This window comes from Oncorhynchus clarkii, chromosome 26 (assembly GCF_045791955.1).
Source record: "Oncorhynchus clarkii lewisi isolate Uvic-CL-2024 chromosome 26, UVic_Ocla_1.0, whole genome shotgun sequence".
NCBI classification, from domain to species: domain Eukaryota; kingdom Metazoa; phylum Chordata; class Actinopteri; order Salmoniformes; family Salmonidae; genus Oncorhynchus; species Oncorhynchus clarkii.
In genome coordinates this window covers 25171289-25190280 of record NC_092172.1, presented here as the reverse complement: position 1 = coordinate 25190280, position 18992 = coordinate 25171289, and the positions used below count along the sequence as shown (strand labels likewise).

Genomic DNA, 18992 nt, shown 5'->3' with positions numbered 1-18992 from the left:
ATGTCTATGTTTGCTTAGATTGGTTCTCAATCAGAAGCAGCTGTTTATTGTTGTCTCTGATTGGGAACCATATTTAGGTAGCCATATACCTTGATTATTTTGTGGGTTGTTATTCTATGTTTAGTTGCCTGTTCTGCACTAGCCATATTGCTTCACGGTTCATTTGTTGTTTTGTTTAGTTCTGTTCAGTGCTCTCTCTTTAAAGAGTTATGTTCGCTTACCACGGTGCGCCTTGGTCTCCTCTTTATGACGACCGTGACACTTCTCTCCCTCCCTCTCTCTGTCTCTCGGCCCCACTCTCTCCCTCCTCTCTCTCTTTCTCCACCCTCTCATTGTCTTAAATCCCCAAAATGTGAAATGTATACTCTCCATAGATACAGTATGAGGTGCATCTTCAATCAACAACTTTTGCATCATAATGTGCGCAGCACGCCTGACACCAAGAAGCATGCCCTACTTTCCAGTGGATTAGGAGAGACCGATCATGTCTCAATGCACTCTGTCACTGGCTTAACAGACCCACCTGGGTAGTTTCAAATCCCCTGGCTGCCAAACTTCAAAGCCTCCTCTACATAAAGTAAATTGAATTATAACTTTCCAAATAAGTATGATCGAATTGTAATCTGTGTAAAATGTAAGAAGAATTGACACCGTGAAGAGATGTTTCTTATTTAAGCACAAGTGTTCTCCTAGGACCTGCTCTCTGTTCACAGCTCAGGTCTCGTCTTGTCTCACACACTGCTCGTCATGAGTCACCATTCAGCCCTGGATAAGGAGGTTCAATACAGACCCATATTAATATACATTATGTCAATTATACAGACGCACAGTATATAGACTGCAGATACCAGTGGACCAGGGTGTTTGAGGGTCTCCAGGGGCATCCATTCTACTGCAGGCCATGTCACTTGAGCGTGCGTGGAGGAGGATACTGATATTGATACAGCATGGTGCTTCAGCTTTTCTACATTCTATATACTCACATAGATTCTACATGTGTCTGGAACTCTATTGGAGGGATGTGACACCATACTTCCACAAGAAATTCCATCGTTGGATTGTTTTGTTGATGGTGGTGAAAAACGTTGTCTCAGGCACCGCTCCAGAATCTCCCATATGTGTTCAATTTGGTTTAGATCTGGTGACTGAGAAGGCCATGGCGTATGGTTTGAATCATTTTCATGCTCATCAAACCATTCAGTGACCACTCGTGCCATGTGGATGGAGGGATTCTCATCCTATGGGGGCATAGCCATGGTACCCAAAATAATGGCCTGCCCAGCATTTTTATACATGACTCTAAGCATGATGGGATGTTAATTGCTTAATTAACTCAGGAACCACATCTGCTTTCAATATACTTTGTATCCCTCATTTACTCAAGTGTTTCCATTAGATTGAATGTTCTGTGAAAATGACCAATGGAGCTATATGCAAAGCATAGACGCATGAGTGCGTTAATGAAAATGTCTCACACAAACCCTTATATAATGAGCACGCATGGACAAGCACTTTATACACAAACCCCAACAGAACTGCGTGGGCCTGTCTGGGTGAGGGCACAGCTGGCCCTGCCTCAGCCTGCCTGGATCAGCCTATTTCTGTGTTTGTGTGTCACAGTGTAGCGTATGGAGCTGTAGCTGAGGGGCTTGGTTGCTGTGACCTCTGAGACATAACCACAGTTCAGTGTGAAGGGGGGTAGATGTCGTACCCAAGGAGCCATCTCCCCTCTGACTTCCCATATTCTGATTAACTGGTACGGTTTAGTTCAGTGAAAATACACACACAGAGTATCCTTATCCTCCAGGTAGGAAATCACCTGCAAACGTGTTGCTCACTAAATGTGACTTGAGCATTTCCAGTGATTAGTGTGAGTGAACATGACAGAGAGCACCATGCTATCCATCTCTCTGGGTTAGTCAGGTGGTGGTGGTGTTTAGGATTAACAAACGATGGGATAGAGACTCCTGTATGTCAGCCATCCCTTCTGATCCTCAACAGATGTCACACCTTTGTTTCCTCAGACAAGGGCTTAAAATCCTCATGTAACTACTGACTGCAGCAGCACACAATAGAATGGTTCAGGGAGCTTTGCTTGCTTGGAGCTCTACATAAATGAGTATATGCAGTCATCAGCTAGTGCAGGGCTGTCACTTACTTTGCCTAAGGGACCATTTCTATGAAGGCAGTTGTCCAGAGGGTCACTCACTTTTCACCCGCGGTGCTTGAACAAAACAATCTGATGCTAGGAATGACCTAATTCCATTGTGTGGAGTGTTGTTTCTCCAACATTAAATCTTAAATAATCCAAGAGGTAAGTGTTGCTTGGTGTTAGTGTTACATCATGGCAGGCTGCATACAGCCCATGGACAGCATGTTTGACACGCCTTAGGTTTGTTTTTTAGGTGCTAAACTACATTCTGGGTCACGATGCTAAAACTGGGCCTTCCACTTACATCACTGTCTACCATATAAGCAACACATTATGTTGGGGCTTGGCATGAGTATGAAGACATTTTAAGTGGTAGTGGAGGTCAGGAGGCTTTAACATGAATAGAAAACCATGGGAATCATAATGTAGATTGGATAATAATCTTTATTTGATTTACTTAACCTTTATTTTATCAAAGAGTCATACTGAGACCAATGTCTCATTTACAGATGAGCCCTGAATGACATAAAGTACAGAAAATACACACATCAATATAAAAACTAGGTCATACATTTTTTTCTTAGAATACACTGTATATCCTGAATATGAGCATAAGGTAAGTTATATCATGCAACAAAGACTGGTCCATACCAGTTTCCCATTCACTTAAACCTTAAACCTTTCACCCTCAACCTCTCTCTGTCCCCTTCTCTCCCATTACCTCACATTCCCACCCTTCCCATCTCTTGAATTCTCTCCCCCTCCATATCTCTCCCTCCCTCCATCCTGTATTTTCCTGATGTAGTCCAGTTGCTTGAGAGGGATAGCAGAGCACAATAAGGTAGTGCTGGCTGTGGTGAAATGGGATGCAATAGCCGGAAGATTCTCTTTCATCTGAATTGCTGTAAGCAATCGGCAATGAGAGGGTGAAAAGAGAGAGGAATGGTGAGAGAGGGAGAAGGGAGGAGTGGTGAAATGAGGATGGGGAGGAGAAGAAGTGTAAGAAATGGGGTTAGAGGATAAGGGAAAGGTCAGAGGTGACTGGGGGGCAGGAGCAGGAGTGATGAATGGTGATGGTAATGTATGTATGGGGTAAAGTGGTGGTTCTGCATGTAGACTATGCATGGTGGTGGAACACACAATCTTCAAGAGAGGTCATTCACTATGCTGCAATTCTAACTAGAAATATAGTGACATCCTTTGGGCACTTAGGATATGTAAAAAATGAAATAAACAATAAGGTAGTGCTGCAGGCTAGACACTCCTGTTTCCTGTGTGGAGTTGCAGAGTTACCCACCCCTACCCAACCCTTCCCTCCTCACCCCTTCCCTCCCCTCATCCCTCCTCCTTACCTCCCCATGCCAACATCCCCTTCTGTCTTACGTAAGCGGTAGCCAATATATAGCCCTATCCTCATACTACCCCCGCCCCTCATACACACGCAGGCAGGCCAGATTAAGACTGTCACGAAGACCTTGACAAAGATCCCTGTATGAAGTGACGTATGTTTGAGTCATGGCAGAGTCGTGTGCACTTCTCTCCATATTCAAATAAACAGTGTCCCTGCCTGTTTATATGATGTGAACTGACTTCCTCCCAGCTAAAGTGTCCTTGCATGCCCGTGTTAGGGCCCCTCCACTACACTACACTGACTGGCCCACTGAGTTCAATAGGAATTTCTAGGATTAAAAGAAAACAAAGCTAGGAATCCAAAGGAGGGTGAGAGAGAGTCTTTGCCTTGGAAAACGTTCAGTTCCCAGGCTTGGGAGAACTAGGATTATGTAAGAGGTTGGGCGTTGTCCATCTGGGGGGAGTGGTCCGTCTCCGTCTCCATTCTGTTCTCATCATGAGGCTCCACTCTGCTCTGCCACACTGACCCAAGCAGCTTGCCCCAAGCCCTGGCTCCAGCCTAATATTAAATGGTATGTGTGGTTGTGTTTTTATTAATGTGTGTGTGTTTGTTTGTCTGCACAATGGTCCGCTGAAGGATTATCTCCCCATTCACTGTTTAAGTCACTCATAGAGAGCGAGAGAGCGAGAGGGAGAGAGCGAGAGAGAGAGAGAGCTCTGAGTGGGCCCTCATGCTTACCCAATACTAGTGGACACATTGAAACAGAGTGCAGTGAAATAGAACAAGTGTAAATATGGAGTCCTGTGGAGTCTGCCATATAACGAAGTGAGGAGTGAGACAGTAATATGGACAGTGCAGAGGTAGTCACACCCACAGACATTCACCAGGAGAGTGTTTGAAACACTGTCAGGGAACATTACCAAACACACACAGGTCAACCTCCTCCTAAACACACAAATGAATGCACTTATACACATACACACACTATGACAAGATGGCACCAAGACATGGAAGCCCTGTTCCAGGCTTCTAAGCAACTTTGCAGTATTTCACAAGCATTTCCCTACACCCGCAATAACATCTGCTAAATATGTGTATGTGACCAAGTAAATGTGATTTGACTTCTGTACAGCTGACTCAAAGTACAGCTGTGGCTATGAGGATAGCCATGGTACAGTAGCATTTCATCATTGATGACCTGATCTGACTTTCCCCACACTGTATATACATCATAGTAGTCCTCATAAACCTCACAGAATAAAGTGGTCCTTAAGATACCTTATCACTCACTATACAGTGCATTTAGAAAGTATTCAGACCCCTTCCCCTTTTCCACATTTTGTTACGTTACAGCCTTATTCTAAAATGAATCAAATAAAATACAAATCTTCATCAATTTACACACAATACACCATAATGACAAAACGAAAAAAGTTTAGATATTTTTGCAAATTTCAAAAATAAAATACCTTATTTACTTAAGTATTCAGAACCTTTGCTATGAAACTTGAAATTAAGCTCAGGTGCATCCTGTTTCCATTGATCATCTTTCCATTGATGTTTCTACAACTTGATTTCTACAGCTCCGAGACAAGATTGTGTTGAAGGGTGCCAAAAACATTCTGCAGCATTGAAGGTCCACAAGAACAAAGTGGGCTCCATCATTCTTAAATGGAAGACATTTGGAACCACCAAGACTCTAGAGCTGGCTGCCTGGTCAAACTGAGCAATCGGGGGAGAAGGGCCTTTGTCAGGGAGGTGACCAAAAACCTGATGGTCACTCTGATAGAGCTCCAGAGTTTCTCTGTGGAGATGGGAGAACCTTCCAGAATCTCTGCAGCATTCCACCAAATCAGGCCTTTATGGTAGAGTGGCCAGACAGAAGCCACTCCTCAGTAACAGGCACATGACCACTTGGAGTTTGCCAAAAGGCACCTAAAGGACTCTCAAACCATGAGAAACAAGATTAGCTGGTCTGATGAAACCAATACTGAACTCTTTGGCCTGAATGCCAAGCATCACACCTGGAGGAAACCTGGCACCATCAGTAAGGTGAAGCATGGTGGGAGACTTGTCAGGATCAAGGGAAAGATGAACGGATCAAAGTACAGAGAGATCCTTGATGAAAACTGAGGGGGTTCCTGTCCTGAGCTCTGTTTTGTATTGACTTCCTGTGACAGGAGGAAGGATGAGCAACTGTGTTGATCTTAGCCTCGAAGCCTCTCATTCCTATCCTGTCACCACATCCAGCCTTTCTCTGCCTCCTCAGGTTCCTGGCCCGTTGCCCAAAGCCCAATGTCTAGACACACTTCTAGATGTGTGTAAGCTATCCTACAACAATCCGACTTCACAACAACACACCAGAGGAGGCTGGTGGCAGAGCTATAGGAGGATGGGCTCATTGTAATTCCTGGAATGGAATCAATGGAACGGTATTAAACATATGGAAACCACATTTGATTCTGTTCCATTTTTCCTTTCCAGACATTACAATGAGCCGGTCCTCCTTTAGCTCCTCCCACCAGCCTCCACTGCAACACACACACACTAACAAACACACACATTTGCAAAGCTGACTAACTAACTGCCCAGTGATAGGCCTTCAAACACTTCTAAATGTTCATGTAGGCCTACAACATTCAGACCACACAACAACAGAACAACACACACAGACTCCTGTCTGGCTGCTGTCCTGACTACACAAACCCTCCCTCCCTGCCTCAGTCAGTCTGTTGAAGCCAGTGAACATGAGATGAATTCAGTAGAGGATGACTGAAGGCAACTCAGATGCTTGTTGCCAACTGGATTTGAAAAATCAGGCCTATCCCCTGGGCACACTCGTCATTCTCTCCACTCTCTCCTGTCTACCCTCTCCTCTCTTTTCTCACCCTCTCCCTTCCCCCCTATCCCTCTCCACATATTACTACTGGCCCAATGAAAGAGGCTGTGTTGTTCATCATGGCCAGGCTGAGGTGAAGGATAGGTGAGGCCCAAACTAGGCTGCTGATGGCTGAGGAGGTCAACTGCAGCCAGGAGCTATCAAACTCCCAGGATTGCTGGACAGGGACCTGAGATTTATGTGACAGGCTGCCTGGAGACGGTAGCATCGCTGGGCCTCCGGTCCCAAGTGGAGTGATGGCCCTTCTTACACGGGACCAAAGACCGTCACATGCGCGCACGCACACACACACACACACACACACACAGGCACGCACACAGTCACATACACAACGTCACACTACCCAGTCCACCATCACACGGCTAGGGTCGAGAGAGACCCCGTCACCAGGCCGTCACCCGTCACCCGTCACCCAACGGGCCATGGCCTCCTTTTTTACTTATTGTGAAACACTCTCCTCTAAGAGATCCAAGAATTCCCCCAGAATTGTCAGCATCCTGGCCATTCCTGCTGTTCCCGCTCCAACATATAAACACACACACACGGCCGTGGAGCTATCAGGGCGGAATTGATTGATGGCCTTCAGAACCAATCTCATCACAGGTCGGTGAAGATGACACCACCTCTCTCTGCTGTAGTTTCTTACGAATGCCACAGGTCTCAGCTTTCAGTCTCCCCAGGGTAGGAAACCAATGCTCCATTCAGTCACAACACCCAGCCCACCCACACACACAACATGCATCACATCAAGGAATGGATCCATCACTGGCTTTCTTCCATCAACAACCCCGAGGCTTGGCTTACTTTATCAACCAATGTCCTTCACCGGGACATTTCTTTGTAAATAAACATCAGCGCTTGGCTGCTTGCTTGTATGCTCTCCTGTCTGGGTACAGGCTTGAGTATTAAGGGTTAAAGCAAACATTATCTGGGGAGCGAGAGAGAGAGTGAGAGAGAGAGTGAGCCACGTGAGTCAAGCACGTCAGCGGCTGCCCGTGTCTGCCTTGGGTCCAGTAAGGTGGTGAGTAATCTGGCCCAGGGTCCCTGCCTCGTCTTGCAGTGAGATCATTACTGCCAGCTGACCCAGAGAGGTCAGACAAACAGGCAGAGCAAGCCCTGGTAAAAACACAACACTTCCACATCCCTCATCATACACAGCATCTCCAATCACAAACACAACTTTTATTGTCAGCGTTACATGTGGAGGAACACAGTGATGATCATTTACATTATCTCACTTCCATTTGCTGTAATAATCTAATTATGGTTAAGAAGGGGAAACCATCTCTCCATAGACTCAGACCCAACATGACAGAAAAATACAGATAACGGCACCAAACCATTTCACAAAGACCCTGACCATTACAAGCCATTGAGTTGCTTAACTCAAATAGGAGAAGAGGGTGAGGAGGATCCCTGGCAAACCCTCCATAGGGTCTGCTACAGATGCTAGATCTTAATTTGACCAGATCCTCACAGAAGGAAAATAATCCTACAGCAACAGGAAATGTTCATTATTATGTGGATAATAATTAATGGACATGTCATACTGACACATAACGCACCGCGACGTGAACTCCTCTCCTGTTCTCATGGTGTTCATGCAGAACCTGTCTGCTCTGTTCCTCAACAGCTTGTTGTTCTAAGGCTATGTGATTACATGTCTCTTCGCATGTGAGTTGCCACAACACATTATCTTCATCAATGTGAATGTACTGGAGGAGCCACGAGTCATTACTGCCCATGGACGGTAAAGAGGTTGTTACTCATATACGGCCCAGCCTGAGATACACACAGGAGCTGTGTTTATGCATTGTGTGTTTTTGTGTATGTGTAGACTCCTCTCTAGACTGGACCATGCAGTCCACAGCCACTCACTCCTGGGTGCATTCCATCAGCCACAATGTGTCGGAGAGGGTCTGATCCCAGTCTGCCTGGCTTTCACTCCTCATCTCTGTCAGCAGGGTCCAGGGTCTGGACTGCTCTCTCCCCCTGCCTGCCCTGCCACCCAGGACACAGACAGCTCAGCCTTGTGTTGTCCTCCAGGACAGTAAAGGGACAGTAGGGGATGGAGGACAGAAGAACCAGGTTGAGGGAGGGGATCATCAGGCAGAGTCCGTGTGTGTGGAACTAGAGAGACATTCAGGTCCTTTGGGTGGTGGATCATTCTTGATACACATGAGAAACTGTTGAGCGTGAAAAACCCAGCAGCGTTGCAGTTCTTGACACACTCAAACTGTTGCGCCTGGCACATACTACCATACCCCATTCAAAGGCACTTAAGTATTGTCTTGCCCATTCACCCTCTGAATGGCACACATACCCAATCCATGATTCAATTGTCTCATGGCTTAAAAAATAATTATTTAACCTGTCTCCTCCCCTTTTGACACATGTTTATACAGTACACAGTGTTTGGATGGTTGTCTACCACCTGTGGTTACTTTAAATGACTTACAAGCATAAAATGAACCACTGACATTATTCATGATGCCGGTACTGTTTATACTTATGTGCAGGAGCTCCACTATACTTTGAGCTAATATTCTTTAAGAGGAACGTGAGCTCAAGCAGCAGAACATTTTGAGCTCCTGCCCAAGTCAAGCGCTGTGTGTGTGTACCCTGTGTGTGTGTACTCTGTGTGTGTGTGTACCCTGTGTGTGTGTAAGCTATGGAGTTGAAGTGGTCTGTAGATGTGTGGCAGCACAACATGGAATGTGAGAAAAGCTTGCCTTACAGAAGCTGATTGTTCAGGGAGACTGTCAGCAGGCTGATAGCATGGACCCACTAGTCGATGACAGCGGGCTGCATGGGCAACATGATCTAGTCCTCAGTGTTGAGTCAAGCACTGACCCATCTAGATTCACTAAAGCATCAGTTAATCTGCACAGCCTCAGCTACACCTTGTATTCATGTATTAAATCTAGCTCATCTTCTTTATGCCTGTCATGCCATGGAATCTAATGTACTGGTGTTTCAGGTGGCTAACTAGGCGATGATGGAGGATAAAGTGATCCAGGAGAGGGGGTTGGGTAGAGGAGGAGGGGGTCTATGGTGGTTCCAGGGGCCCTTCACCCTGCTCCGAGAGAGATGTGTGTTGGCACCGCACGCCCCTCTGGCAGGCAGTGGGCGCGGGGCTTGGGGCAGAAGGGTGAAATGTCACAGACAGAATGCAAATCCAGCCTGACAACTGGTGCAGAAAACATGTTCTCTCTGACTCTTGGAACCTTGCTATTTCACAAAGCCGAACGAACATATCAGCCATGCGGTGCCCCGGGCTCCAATTGGGTTATTTTTAAAAGAGTCCCCGAAAAACTGCCTAGCTAGCGTTACATCATCACAGCCCTTTGTGGCCGTTATCCATCTTCTCCAGCTCAGAGCTCCACCTCCCTCCCTCTCTACACACCTGTCTCCCAGGAGGAGCTCTACACACATGGGATAGGGTTAGATGTAAGTCGGCCATCTGGTGTCTCGTTGTGGTAGAGATGATAAAACAACTACACGCCGACTCCTGTTAGTCATCTCCGATACTGTATGCTCAGATCAGATCCAGCATATTGAGCATCATAACATGCTGTTTGGTTCAACCTAGTTAAGATGATTCCTTCCTATCCATGATCTGCAATGTCACGAGTCAGTAAGCTATTTCGTTCAGATGTCCATGTGATCCATGATTTGTGGTTCCACATATGAACGAACGGTGAGCCTTGCTCTGCCATGTGTATTTGATTCATAGCTCATGGGTTTCTCTCTCAGTACATGATGTCCACTGATGATCGACCTGGCCAGGGCCAGCCCAGCTCAGTGACGTCACACGGTCACAGGGGCCGAGACATGGTCCTCAGTCCTCTCTGTCATGTACTGCCTGGGGAGTCAGGGATACTGAGAAATGGCTCTGCCCGCCTGCCAGGTCTAGTGGGTCTATGATTAGCTGTGACGGCAAGGTCATGCCTTCTGCAGTGAGACCTGAAAAATATATGGAACACAGTTGTCGGCACAACTGGTCCAAGCACACCAAGACAGTCGTGAGGAGGGCACAACAAAACCTATTCTCCCTCAGGAAACTGAAAACATTTGGCATGGGTCCTCAGATCCTCAAAAGGTTCTACAGCTGCACCATCGAGAGCATCCTGACTGGTTGCATCACTGCCTGGTATGGCAACTGCTCGGCCTCCAACCACAAAGCACTACAGAGGGTAGTGCGTACAGCCCAGTACATCACTGGGGCCAAGCTTCCTGCCATCCAGGACCTCTATACCAGGCGGTGTCAGAGGAAGGCCCTAAAAATTGTCAAAGACTCCAGCCACCGTAGTCATTCACTGTTCTCTCTGCTACCGCAAGGCAAGCGGTACTGGAGCGCCAAGTCTAGGTCCAAGAGGCTTCTAAACAGCTTCTACCCCCAAGCCATAAGACTACTGAACATCTAGTCAAATGGCACCCAGACTATTTGCATTCCCCCCCCCCATGACTCTGTACCGGTACCCCCTGTATATAGCCCCGCTATTGTTATTTTACAGCTGCTCCTTCATCGTTTCTTATTTTTCTTTAGGTATTTGTCTTGAAACTATTGTTGGTTAAGGGCTTGTAAGTAAGCATTTCACTGTATGATCTACACCTGTTGTATTCGCATGTGACAAATAAAATTTGAACTAAGAATCTAACTTTTTTTATTTAACTAGGCAAGTCAGTTAAGAACAAATTCCCATACTGAAAAGCACAATTACAACAATAACAAAACAACTGAATGGCATTATAGAATATTACTCAGCCCATTAGTCCATCCAACCACCTCAGAATGTGATTCCAGAAAAATTATTCTGCACTCACTAATGTGGCACAAGGCTGTCGTACTACTACCAACTAATAATAACCAAGGCTGCCAAAAGACACCAAGAACTGCGTTATTAAGCCTTTCTATAACAAAGCCAAAAGACACCAAGAACTGCGTTATTAAGCCTTTCTATAACAAAGCCAAAAGCTGCCAAGCCAATAGACCACTGGGCATAAACCTCCCAGTCCGCAGACACAAAACAATGCCCCGGCCAGACAGTCAGGACCACAGTGACACCCGTAGCTATCTGAGATGTCTGCAAGCATGGCCACAAATAGAAGCTAATTGCTGCTGAGACATCAGCTGAAGCAACAGATTATTTTTAGGGTCTGTTCAGTGGAGTGAGAGATCTGATCCCAGACCAGACGAAGGGGAAGGAAGGGAATTGATGGAGCTTTGTGGAAGGATATTTGTCAGGGAGTGGGGAGCACAGTGGGCCCATGTGGACAGCTGAGACAGCCACACATCGCAGCCACATCAGCCTGACATCGGCCTGACTACTCCCTTCAGCACCAATCACCTCACTAAGTTCCTGTCGTCACCGAATTGGGCTGGAATCGGAAAACTCCCCCACATATCCTGCTGCTGTGCCAGTACAAATTAACCCATTTTGGCATCAGTGTCTTTGTTCTCTGCATATTTTTCCCAGTAAAATAACCTGCTCTGTGCTGTATAAAGCATAGCATTATTATATATCTTATCTAAGGCTTCTATTTCTATGTTCTAGAACATGTTCAGTGTCTCCAGTCTTGAGAGTTATGGTAACCATATCAGGTGAAATAATTACGCATTAAAGCCAGAGGTGTGGTATACGGCGAATATACCACGGCTAAGAGCTGTTCTTTTGCACGATGCAACGCAGATTAACTGGACAAAACTCTTAGCCGCGGAGTGTCTGGATACAGCCCTTAGCCGTGGTATATTGGTGATATACCACAACCCCCCTGAGCTGCCTTATTCAATTTATAAACTGGTTACCAATGTAATTAGTATTTTTTTGTCATGCCGTGGTATACTTAATTAAGTGATAATGCCCGAGAAGCCGGTGTTTGGAGGATATACTGGCACGAGTGTTGTCAGGCCCAAGACAAAGTAGAGTGCCGACAAACCGTGCCAATATATAATCCAAATAACGGCTTCTCGGGCATTATCACTTAAGTATACCACGGGTGTGTTATTTTTGATGAATTTATTCATTCTGAATCTATGGACGCTACCCAGTCGTTCGTTCTAAATGCCATACTGGCTGGCAACGTTCTTATCCCTTGCTAGCTAGCCAACTACGGCTAATTTACAACCACGTCAAACGGTGCAGCCAGAATAACAACAAAGTAGCTGCATTTGCATAAACTATTCTCTAGTGACATTTATTTGGATACATCCATAACAATGAGCTAATGAGGCACGACTTCACCTAGCATAGAACATGTGCTCTCTATGTCAGGACACTGTTGTTCAGGAGCTAGCCAACAACAGAGCTAAATCAAATCACTCAGGCTAGAAAGACCGCAAAATAGCTGCACTTTGTTTCGTTTGACTTGTTTTCTATTGATATATCCATAAAAAAAGATACTGATTCATGATTTCGAATGGCTAAGAAAAGCTGCCTGCCTGCCTGTGTCCGTCTCATCCCGACACGTTCATTATTATGCGACAGTTGGAAATCGAATATTGGAACAATGCTGCAAATGTCAGAGAGACAGACAGCAAGGTTGATACAAATCTCCGCTGTTGAAAACGAAATGTTAGTCTAAAAGAAATGGGAGAAAATGTCTAGATTTTTTTCATAGTGGAGATCAAATTTATAAATGACCTGGCTGGGTTGATAAAACAGTGGATTGCACAGTCATATGGAACAGAGTGAATAGGCATTTTAAAGTCAGATTTAGCCGGTGGTACTTCAAATGGCCCAGAGGCTCAGGCACTACAATCCACACTAGCCTCTAGCCTGCAAACATCAGAATCCTCCTGGATTTAACAAAAATTGTTGGTGTAATCAGATGAATTCATGGTGGGTTTTAATTTGTTGCTGTCAAGAAATATCAGGCTTAGGAGATAAGTTATGGATCTCAGCTGACAACGTAACAAAAGCTGAATAAAACAGGATGCACCCTCTTCCACTCATCTGTGATAGTGAAGAACAGGCACTGAACTGTGTGTGTGTAGTTGACCGGATTGGGGCATTTAATTGTTTATTTGTGTGACAGTGAAATGAGAATCATACACAAAAGTCCTGGAATGAACTATGACCCTTCCAAGGTAGGATGACATCTCTATAAAAGTCACAAGTAGCCTAATGCGGCTACATTTGAACACACAAGAGGGGTGACTAACTATGGTGTTACCACTAGAACACTAGCAGTATATCACACAGGCTTTTTAATCGATGTATTGTATTTTACCAGGCAGATTGATTAAAAACGAAATTCTTATTTACAATGAAGGCATGATGTAACATTTATCTCCATACATCCATGAGTCTCCTGGAGTAGACTACACAGTGTCATCTGGTGGTGATCCATGGTAGTGGTACAACCATCACATGACTGGGTGAGTAAGATTAATTGCTGCACTCTTGTAGTAACCTAAGCCATAGACACATTACACATCAAAACATGCATCTAAATCTGAGGTCCCGCTCCAGCAATGCTCCTCCTGTGTTTTCAGAAGCACTGTAAATGTGAGATGGAGTGACGGCCCAGTGTAATGATGGGTTCTGACAGCTAAGCAGAGGCACACAGCCTTGGCTGAGAGCGCCCTGTGTTGTGTAACCAGCCCATTGTTACCACTCTGGACTGTCAGCGCCATTAAGATTCATAGGAATCTAAACGAGCCAGCCAGCCCGGACCATGGACAATTGTCCAAGCAACAGGGCTGGCGAGACAGGATGAGGGATGGAAACAGAAAAACACATGTGCGAAGAAGGAAGGCTTTGAGCCACAAAGAAAGAGACAAAAGCTGAAGATATTGAATCATGTTTCTTTCTTTACAAAACAAAAAAATACACGGTCACACAGACAAGGCCCTTAAAGCTGTTCCATTTGAGCTCTGCTCAGTTCAGGCTCAGAGTAATTCTGTGTGTGTGCCCTGTTTGCAGCAGAATATCACTGGAGACGAGTGGAGGAACAGACACCCCAGGGGAAAGAATGGAGACGAGAATGACATGATGAGAGGAGCTTTAGTCTGTTTGACTGACCATTGGAAATGGAAACAGATCAGCTGACACAGAACACTGCAGCTTCACAGCTTGAAGACTTTTGGCACGTCAGCTATATCTGTTTTCACACTCTCAAACACTTCTACATTCTAAAACAGAGCTGTGTGAGAGAGAATTATTTCAGGCTCAATCTGTGAAGTCACAGGTTCTGACAAGCATTTCGCTACACTTGCAATAACATCTGCTAACCATGTATATGTGACCAATAAAATGCGATTTGAAGACCACAAGCCATAGTTAGAATACCTTATTCACAGTTCAGTCAAATAAGATTCATTGGCCCAAGTGTATGTATGAACCCAGGGGGTATGTAAAGTGTGTGGAATGGCTGTATTACCTCTGTGTAAATGAATATTTACCGTGTGGGAATGTGTGTAATAGCATAATGACTAAAGGTTCACTTCATATGGAACAAACACCCAGGGCATCCCCAGTGGCCCACTGCCCTGCTGTTACCTCTATCATCCAGGACATTCACATGACTGAATAGTACCCAGGTGCTTTCAGAGGGGAGCCCCCTCTCCCTGTGAGGTCAGTGTGGACTGTTGACGTTCTTTCCACACTGTTCAGACGGAATGATTTATTCATAATCATGGTAGCATAATAAACATTGAAAGCACTGACAGTTAAACCCAAGGCCTCTGGCACAGCATGCACACACCCAACCCCAGCATTCGCTATACTAAAACGTTCTTATATCCTTCAGTCTGTCTTTCCTTGGCTTCTTTTGGTTCTTTATCCTTCAATTATATTTTAATATAAAACAAGCCCACATATGATGAATCGACTATGTTGAGAAGTGCCCCTCCCTCCCCTGTCCTGTGTGGAGTTGGAGATAGGCGCTTCCCAGCGGAGGCTCTTTATGTACTGGCCTCTTTTCCTCTGAAATGTTCTCTTTAAATGGACATAGAAGAACCTGTTCTGGAGCCGGAGGGAGAGAACTGCACAACCAACCTCCCCCAGAAAAATGATGTAAAAAGATTTCTTAAAAAAAGGAATAAAAACTGAATAGTCCGAGTGGAGGAGTAGGTTCTGGAAGCTGAGGGGGTCTGGAGCTCTGTATACTGAAAGAACTTTGGCACATAGCCAAGGCCCTAAGTAAGGCCCCATATAGGAGAGTGAGACAGACAGCATGCAGCGCCACACTACCAACCAACACAGATACAGGACTGATCAAGGCACAGAGAGACAGACCGAGAGAGATTGAGAGCACCTGACAAACATGTGGAGGAAAAGGCCAGCATCCCCATTATCACGTTTTTGAGAAGAAGAAAATAAGAGTTTGAGGAGGTGACAACGTCACAGTAAAGAGACTGGGAGAACAGTAGGAGGAAGGGGGTAGAGGGAGGCTGATGGACTGGACAGAGGAGGAAAACAACCAGCTGACAAAGCTATACAACACATACAGGACTTCTGTTCCTTTCTTTCAGAAGAGTAGAGGGGGAATCTAACACAGGGGAGGGTTTACTACAGTCCCAGAGGAAAACAGGTACAGCTCAGGTATCAGGTAGGGTGTGGTCTACAGGTGAAGCAGGCAAATGAGTTCCGGTCCTGCTTCAGTTAGTTTTCCCCAGCCCGGAAGCTCGCTCCCTCCCTCTCTCCGCTCTAGTCTGCTGTGTCTTCCCTCTCTGCCCCTCACAGGTAGAGCTCCTTTGCTCTGATATGTGACAGCTTGTCTCTCAGCATGCGGAAGGAGGGCCGCAGCCCCACGTCCAGGGTCCAGCACTGCTTCATGACGTCGTAAACCACCACCGGGCATCCGTCGGGGGCGTCCATCTTGTAACCCTTCTCCACCCGCGGCACCACCTCCTTCAGGGGCTGAGGAGCAGAGAGGAGGGCGTTATTAACCCAACCACATACTCTACTAGTACGTTCTAACATCTACTGTCTGAACAGTGGCATCCACCTATCTGCCTGTACACAAGCTTCACAGCTATTAAATTATACTAAATACATCACTCATCTAGATATATCCATTTTTGCCTTGCATTGGAGAAAGCAATACAGATCAGGTTGCTGCCCCTTGCTGGAGTCACCTAACAATGTCATACTTACAATTCTGGGGTAAGGCACACGCCCAAAGGAGTAGATCTCCCATAGCAGGATACCATAACTCCACACGTCTGACTTAGTGGAGAACCTCTGTGGAGGGGGCAGAAAGAGAGGCTGAGGTCTACTACACAAGACACCACAGACAAAGACAGAGCTTAGGCTACACCATTTAAACATGCTCCCTCCCTCCGTCCAATCCTCTCTTTTTCCACCTTTACCTTCTCTCGCAAGGCTTCGGGGGAGGTCCATTTGACAGGCAGTTTGGCGGTGTCCTGTGTGGACGAGGCCTCCTTGGTCAGACCGAAGTCGCTGACCTTGGCGATGTTGTCATCAGACACCAGCACGTTCCGGGCTGCCAGGTCTCTGTGCACAAAGTTATTGGCCTCCAGGTACTCCATGGCTTCACATACGTCACTGCACAGCAGGGGAGAACGAGGAGGAGTCACCAAATGGAGATGTGAGACACAGAGAGAGAAACAATGGGATCACTCAGCCAAGACAAATAACTAATTTCACTGTAGATAAGTGATACCAATAGCCATTTAAAATACTTTGGTTCCTGGCATCCTCTCCAGGGAAATCACATTATAATTGCATAAAGAAATCCAATACTGCAGAACTTCCTGAGGATGACTTACAGTGAGAATTTGAGTAAACAGTCTCCTCCCAGCACGGTCCGTCCTCTAGAACGGAGGTAGTCCACTAGACTGCCCTGTGGTGGGGGGAGAGAGGGACGGCTGTGAAGTTGGGCAGTATGAACAGACCCTATCATAAAGAGACAGTGGACTCCAGCCCACGGCCTAGATAGAGTAGTCCCTGGACAAGCAATAGACTAGACTGAAGTACCTTGGCCATGTACTCTGTGACGATGTAGAGACTGCCCCTCTCCTCTACGATCACCCCCAGCAGCTGAACCAGGTTGTTGTGCCTCAGTTGCCTGCATGGAAGAGGGTTTTAGAGACATAGCTACGCACTAAGGTGTACAGACACAGTCAGAAGGTTTTAGAGAAAGTGGGTAAGACCATAAAACAGAATGTTTTTTTTGCGAATTTCTTTACCCCCTTTTTCTCCCCAATTTCATTGTATCCAATTGTTAGTAGCTACTATCTTGTCTCATCGCTACAACTCCCGTACGGGCTCAGGAGAGACGAAGGTTGAAAGTCATGCTTCCTCCGATACACAACCCAACCAAGTCGCACTGCTTCTTAACACAGCGCGCATCCAACCCGGAAGCCAGCCGCACCAATGTGTTGGAGGAAACACTGTGCAACCTTGGTTAGCGTGCACTGCGCCCGGCCCGCCACAGGAGTCGCTGGTGCGCGATGAGACAAGATATCCCTACCGGCCAATCCCTCCCTAACCCGGACGACGCTATGCCAAGTGTGCGTCGCCCCACGGCCATCCCGGTCGCGGCTGGTTACGACAGAGCCTGGGCGCGAACCCAGAGTCTCTGGTGTGCCAGCTGGCGCTGCAGTACAGCGCCCTTAACCACTGCGCCACCCGTGAGGCAAAACAGAATGGTTGAGACTTACGTCATGACGGAGGCCTCGGCGATGAACGCCTGGGCCGTGGCGTCGTGTTTGATGCACTTCACTGCCACCTTGGTCCCTCTGTAGTCCCCCACCATCACATCTGAACAGATACATAGAGATGTAATATTGGACAACGACACACAGGTGTCACACGGGATGGAAAGAGACATCTTCATCAGCGCTGGTCTCAGTTAGGGTCTTTACCTCCAAACTCCCCTTTGCCAATGGTCTGGATGAGCTTGAGTTCCTTTCTGTTCAAGGCCCAGCCACCTGTGGAGCAGCAACAGAGAGAAAGTCAGACTCAGGTTCCAGCAGATCTAATGAAATATCATCCTTCCCCAGACAGAGCAAAGCACAAGGTTAAAGACTTACTGCTAATTGAAGTGATTAAGCCCAGATTTCCTGTACTACAGAAGATGAAGACAGACCGAGTCACTGTGTATTCTTACAGACCAAGAGTGACTCAGAGAATGGAAACACAAGGTTACTAAAGTGTTCTTACTCCTGGAGAATTCATCCTGGGCGGCCACCGTTCCCTCCATCAGCTTTGGCTTGATGAGTCTGGTACAGAGGCCGTCGGCATCTTTAGTGTAGTGCTGAATGGAGATCGGCGAGAGAGAACATGGCGAGTTGGATAGTGTGTATATTAACAGTAGCTGCATAGTCACACTGAGGAGGTAGAACTGCATTGTCAACCGTATGTCAAAGACCAGACAACAAAGAGCGGGAGTCAAGAATGCACTCAGCAGTCTGGGGTGAAAAGGATGCTGGGATTGTAGGGCTAGTGGGGACTCTGCTAGTTAACAGAAGAAGCATGGAAATTGTGTGTTTGGTGGCGAGAGGTCACTAACCACACCTTCACATAATCCTGTCGACACCAACTGGTCTACATGTGATCATGTTAACCAGTCAAACACACCCGCCATCCTTTTTACCTGTGATTAGTTTGTTAAATCAA

The 18992-nt window shown here is 46.3% G+C and overlaps 1 protein-coding gene across 5 annotated transcripts in view; it reads right to left on the bottom strand.

The window, feature by feature from the left end:
• Positions 1 to 14200: 14200 nt before the first annotated feature.
• The window catches only part of LOC139384737 (tyrosine-protein kinase CSK), a 36402-nt gene continuing 31610 nt past the window's right edge, over positions 14201 to 18992 (bottom strand). For all 5 annotated transcript variants that reach the window (XM_071129601.1, XM_071129600.1, XM_071129602.1 and 2 more), the window contains 8 exons: positions 18537 to 18630; positions 18239 to 18304; positions 18035 to 18134; positions 17349 to 17439; positions 17141 to 17214; positions 16721 to 16916; positions 16506 to 16592; positions 14201 to 16268 (listed from right to left, as the gene is read on the bottom strand). In XM_071129601.1, coding sequence (XP_070985702.1) covers positions 16086 to 16268; positions 16506 to 16592; positions 16721 to 16916; positions 17141 to 17214; positions 17349 to 17439; positions 18035 to 18134; positions 18239 to 18304; positions 18537 to 18630 — 891 coding nt within the window. In that variant the 3' untranslated portion in view covers positions 14201 to 16085. The remainder of the gene's footprint in view (positions 16269 to 16505; positions 16593 to 16720; positions 16917 to 17140; positions 17215 to 17348; positions 17440 to 18034; positions 18135 to 18238; positions 18305 to 18536; positions 18631 to 18992) is intronic.